Source organism: Monomorium pharaonis, chromosome 4 (genome assembly GCF_013373865.1).
Source record: "Monomorium pharaonis isolate MP-MQ-018 chromosome 4, ASM1337386v2, whole genome shotgun sequence".
In the NCBI taxonomy this organism is placed as follows: domain Eukaryota; kingdom Metazoa; phylum Arthropoda; class Insecta; order Hymenoptera; family Formicidae; genus Monomorium; species Monomorium pharaonis.
The window spans coordinates 10,905,866-10,911,865 of NC_050470.1; the positions used below are offsets into that span (position 1 = coordinate 10,905,866).

The 6,000-nt window shown below is 38.1% G+C and overlaps 1 protein-coding gene across 1 annotated transcript in view; it reads left to right on the forward strand.

The window, feature by feature from the left end:
- LOC105837397 (DNA-binding protein D-ETS-4) overlaps positions 1 to 3,654 on the forward strand; it is a 44,559-nt gene extending 40,905 nt beyond the window's left edge. Inside the window, exon 6 of the mRNA XM_012682161.3 lies at positions 146 to 3,654. Within this exon, the coding sequence (XP_012537615.1) occupies positions 146 to 498 (353 nt within the window). The 3' untranslated portion in view covers positions 499 to 3,654. The remainder of the gene's footprint in view (positions 1 to 145) is intronic.
- Positions 3,655 to 6,000: the final 2,346 nt, after the last annotated feature.

Genomic DNA, 6,000 nt, shown 5'->3' on the forward strand with positions numbered 1-6,000 from the left:
TATTTCTTCGTCCGATTTCGCGCGCGAATAAAATATAATGCGACAACGTGAAGCTAAACTATCGGTATACCGTGATACAAAACTGCGGCATGAGTCAGCCTTCTTATCCCTCACCCCGTGCGCCCTCTTGCTTCTCTGCGCGCAGACGAGGACGAGGACTGCGTTTCCGCTCAGGACGGTGGCAACGGCGGCAACAGCGGCGGCAAGATGCGCAACGGCGGCAGCCACATCCACCTCTGGCAGTTCCTGAAGGAGCTGCTGCAGAGCCCGGGCATGCATGGCTCCTGCATACGCTGGTTGGACCGCGGCAAGGGGGTCTTTAAGATCGAGGACTCGGTGCGCGTGGCGCGGCTCTGGGGCAAGCGGAAGAACCGGCCTGCGATGAACTACGACAAGCTCAGCCGTAGCATCCGGCAGTACTACAAGAAGGGAATCATGAAGAAGACGGAGCGCAGCCAGAGACTGGTGTACCAGTTCTGCCATCCTTATTGTCTATAAGGGAGATTTCTCCGTCTCTCCTTCCCTTCCTTCTCCTTCTTCCCATCTACCAGCTCTCTCTCTCTCTCTCCCTTTGTGCAAGTAAGCGCGTCTGCGATCTGGACCTCAAGCAGAGTCCAGAGCATGAAGATTGAAAGGTAAAAAAGATAAAAAAATATATATAAAAAAAAAGAAATGATCCGCTACGCTCGATATTATCCCGCGATGATAACTCCGAGCCACGGCCGGGTCCACTTAGTACGCCCGTTTTGGGCGAACACTTTCGCCTTACGTTTATTCTCTTCTTTTCTTACTCTCTTTCACTTTCCCTCTCTGTCGCCTGTGCGTGTGATAATGCATGGGTATGTATGTATGTGCGTGAGTATGTGGCGTGCAAATGTGCTTCGAGTTTCTTTGTCTCTTCTTTTTTTATACAATAATATGTAAGCATGCGATTTTCCATCCGCTTGCTCGTTCGATGAAGCTCGCGTCGCGCGAGACGAATACGCGAGCGGATGGAAATTCGCCGGAGAAAAGGGAAGAAATGAACTCTTTCCTCTCTATTCTCTGTAACACGATCGCTTGTCGGCACCAGCTCGTCGGATTCTCTCGTGTTGTCTAGTGACGCACGCGACACGTCGTCGATGGGGGCAGTCATCCGTCGTTTTTCAAAATGACGAACGGAGTGAAGCGGGAGATTCAGTCTATTTTTTATACCAAAAAAAAAAAAAGTTTTTCCAAATGTGCATGTGCACACGGCGACGCCGTCCTTGCCGCCTTGCGTCGCGAACGAGCGAGGGTAAGGAAGAAACGTCAATCCCGCTGATAAAGTAGCGTCGCGCATATTTGACGGAAGATGAAAACATCTCCGCCGGCACATAATCATTATCCCGCTCGCGACGGGATAAGATTGTTAATTACATTTTTGCGCGCCTTCGACGATCTCTGACGCGCGCGGAGTTCGCGGAAGTATTTTTACTACCCAGCGCGGGAAGGTGTTTATTAAACTGTCGAGAGGAGTGCCTTAGACGCGCGGGCTACGGTGGGAATCGCGACGCCGGCGCAGAGGGAAGAAACGCGCCGCGAGGATTTCCGATCGGACGACGTCGTCGCGCGAAACCTCGCGCCTTCCCCCCCCCCTCCCTTTTCACCCACCGTGATCGAGGGCGAATACGGAGGGAAAGGAAAACAATTCGATCGGCGATCGCGTACGGCACTCGGGGCATTCCAGATGGCGCGACTGGTGCTGGTGATTTTGGTCCCATATATCTATGATATATTAAATACTGTATGTTCCATGAACGATTAGACTTTAAGACGAACTTAGCTTAACGTAAGCGTATGTACACGTTTCCGGGGACTCACGTGAGTCACCCTTAGGTTACTCCATGAGATTTCTTCTTTTCTCTTCTCCTCCCGCAATCTGGTTTCTCGCTTCGCGCGATCGCGACATTCCCAGTGAGAAATAGTACATCGAATCGACATCGATTCGACATCGAAATCATTATTTCGATGTCGATTCGACGTCGAATTGATGTCGAATTCATTATCGTTTCCCGCTGGGTTGCGACGTCGATCTTTCACATGCTTTTAGTTCGTAAGCGGCTCTCACGCATCGTCCTTCCCTTTGTATTATTTTTTGTTTAGCAAGTACGGATTAACAGAAACCTCATCTGCACTTTCTCATTTCATCGCTACGCTAATTATCGGGGAGATCGGGGTTCTTGCGTCATTCCTTTTCTGTCACCTTCTCTTATATATAAAATACTTCCTTTGGATATTTTAGCAAGCTTACTTGCGATTTTGAGTTATAACCCGTATGAAATACAGTTAATATAGAATTTCGCGAGTTTCGATGTAGATTAAGAGTAAGATTTTCTACTAACGTTATCCACGTTCGCTCACCGATTGGTTGTATATATAGATATGTACGATATAATCATTCTATAAGTATTTGTATTTTATTTATTTAATCATCCGTTTAAAAGTCTGTCTGTAGTTGAGATATAATGATACGATCTTGCCGTGCTATGCTGAAAGCTCTTTAGCGTGGCATTCCGTTGATGCCGAGATTCTGTGACTGATATCGGTACCGTTTCAGTCCGCTTTGTGTGTAGTTCACGGATTTAACGTCGGAGATTATTCCGCGGCTGTTTCTCGGCCGTGCGAAAGTGCAATTGACGAACAGTGCAATTACGCCCGTGCACTTGCTAACATTGGACTTGAATCATTCTGGCTCGGTTTGATCGCGACGTCCATTGTTCAATCGTGATAAATGCAATAGCTAAGCACGTTGTTGAGAGCTCAAAGTTTAAAAAGTTGATTTGCATTTGCGTTTCTCGACATTTTATTTATAATTCGCGACAACAAACTATTTTTTATTATTTTGTTCATATGACTTTAATGTAAGTTTAATGCTGCTTGATGTGAATTTAATTTTTGTGATGAGATTGTCCTTCAATAACGATACTCGGGTTGCTGAAGAATTCAAGTACCTTGTTCCGAACGCCAGAACTTAAAGCCAAAGAACAGGGCAATATGAACGAGCAAATACTAGATAGATGTGTCGAGGAAATGAATTTGCTAGAGTAATTAGATCGTAAAGCGCGCTTCCACGGCTGCTGAATTTCTACGACACGATACATTATTTTTTATGCGGCATGCGGAACTCTCATCAAATCGGAATTAGATCGAAACGGGGCCTCAAAACACTATTGTTTAATGCAATTAAAATTCATCAAAATTAAAATTGAGAAAAATCTTACAGATTTACTGAGACACAACAAATTAACCATTTTTGCAACTTTGATTTTCCGATAGAAAAAATATTATTATTTTACGTTGATGCATTATCAGTAGTCATTCGGTAAGCAAATTCTTTCTTTTACTTTATAAAATTATATAAATATATGCAACAAAAGTGTTTTTTTTATTTTCTTCGTGGAATAATAGAGATTTCTGCAATCGCTAAAAATGTCTCTATATTATTGAGGATCATCTGCAATCCGTTTTGTGTCAGAGCTCACCGCATTCTGTAAGTTTAACGGTAGTTGGTTCTTCAATTCCGTGATAAAGTGCAAGGGGATCCGAAAGCAGGGGATTATCCTTAATATAGTTGCATAATAACAGAAAGGAAGAATGGACAAATTAAGATAGGAACACGATTAATTTTGAAAAGAGAAATGATAAAATCGAACAAAACGACGCGAGTAACATTGGATAAATTCTAATCGCAAAACATGTGACATCGCAAAGCAGCCATTGTTGTGCATAATCGACTGTTTATTTAATAAATTATTAATTACTAAAACTAAGACTAGAGATATAATGTGCGAATATGTGCAAATATTTTTTATACAGCGTTTGTTAATAGACATATTTCTTATTTAAAATTAAAGTTATTCTTTCTTAATAAAGTGTCCAAAAATATCAATATTTTTTATAATATTTATGATTAAAAAAAGAGAGTTTATTGAAACAGATCGTAGAAAAATTATTCCATTCACCAAACACGTCTATTATTAAATATTTATATATAAGAGATAAATGTGTATTATATCGAAATTTATATCGACTTGTTATGAGATTACTGATGTTGGGGTTTATTAGAATCTGTGCAATTTACTTATCTTATTAAAAAAAGCTACAAAAAGTGGCTCAGTGAGAGAAAATTGTGCTTCCATTCAGAAATGTGCGAATCAGAGTTTTTTAAATCAAATCGAATCGACTTGAATCGAATTGTTGATACATAACTTTTTAAATTAATAACATAATTTTTATTATTATTATGAATATTAATATATAAATAATAATACATAAAATTTCTATATTATAAGAAAAATAATATTAATTATAAAGACAAAAGACATAAAGACAATTATTTTAAACATAATTTTATAAAATTGTGTTCAAAATTATTAAATTGACAATATTTGTAATTCGTATTCGAATCTTTTCGAAATTATTGAATTGTTCGGATTTGAATCATAAAAATTCAAATCCGAATTGAATCGAATCTTACCTGATTCAACTTGATTCATATTCAAATAACTCGCACATCTCTACTTCCATTTTTCCAGTGATCTTTGGCAAACGAAATATATTAATTATTGACGTGCGTGTGCGCGTTAAATTTTGTAAAATATTTGTAAGCACAAGAGAGTATATCTTTTTTATTCGACAACCGTATAATTAAGACGTTGCTGGTTTTATATAAACAGAGATTTAATTAGATTTAAGCGTTGATTTCCTAAGCAATCTTGCTCCGCAAGATATTTTGTTATACATATATACTATATATATATATATATATATATATATATATATATATTTATGTACCCATGTTCGACTGTTCTAATGAGATTAAGGTGAAGTATACGTGGTAATAATCATAGTCAAGGCTGTTCTCAAAGCACGCCGAGAAATTGACATAAAGAACAATGTTATCAAAAATCTGTTGCGTAGTCTCAAGACAGATTGAATATTGATCAAACAAAGACGACTAGAATCTGTAATATATTCTGTACGCGGATTGAGATAAGTCTCAATGAAAGCAATAATACTATTATTAAGAATAATACATATACACATATAATGTATTTCACACACCGTACACACACACACACACACACACACACACACACACACACACACACACACACACACACAACATACACATACATATATTTTTTATGCCGCATATTTGTTGCTACCGATATTCGGAGCGAGTTATATACTAACACAAAACAGATAAAAAAATAAAATGAAATAAAAGTTTCATAAAATGCGTGTTCGATATTTGTTTCCCATTTCCTAGACCCTTGACATTTGCGTTTGTATTACACGGAGAGAATTTTCTCTTAAAAATTACCCTGAAAATCGTGGTAATTGTGAGATAATGTGAACCTCAAGAATTTTACTATACTTTTAATAAAATTTGCTAAAATTTTATTAAAATGTTAGTAAACTTTGACAAAAGTATAGTAAAATTCTTCGAGGTTCAAGTTGTCTCACAATTATCACAATTTTCAGGGTAATTTTTAAAAGAAAATTCTCTCTATGCATCTGCAATCCCTGGAACTTTTGTTACGCCAACACTAAAGTAACGGATCGCACTTTTTGCAATATTAAGAATCGTCCGGCAAAGAAGCGAAAGCGACCAGGTGAAAGTTTTTTGGTCGAATTTCTAATCGTCGCCGATGTTAAGAGCCGATCAATGGACGAATGAATCATCGTATCTAAATTCCGTACACGGCGCACAGTGGGGCGAAATGCTCAAAAACCGGACATTGCGACAAAAAATTATAACTGTAAACATTTCTAATTTTGTGTTTTGTGTTTCCTTATTCTTCATACTCCAATCAATATAAAAATATGTTTAAATAATTATTTTTTATTGAAATTTTTATTACAAATATTTAACAAAGTTTATACTTGAAGCAACTAGTTTTATCGATTCGACACATATTGGTTAAGAGAACTCTCATTTTAAAATCAAATCACAATGATAGTTGAAACTTTTAC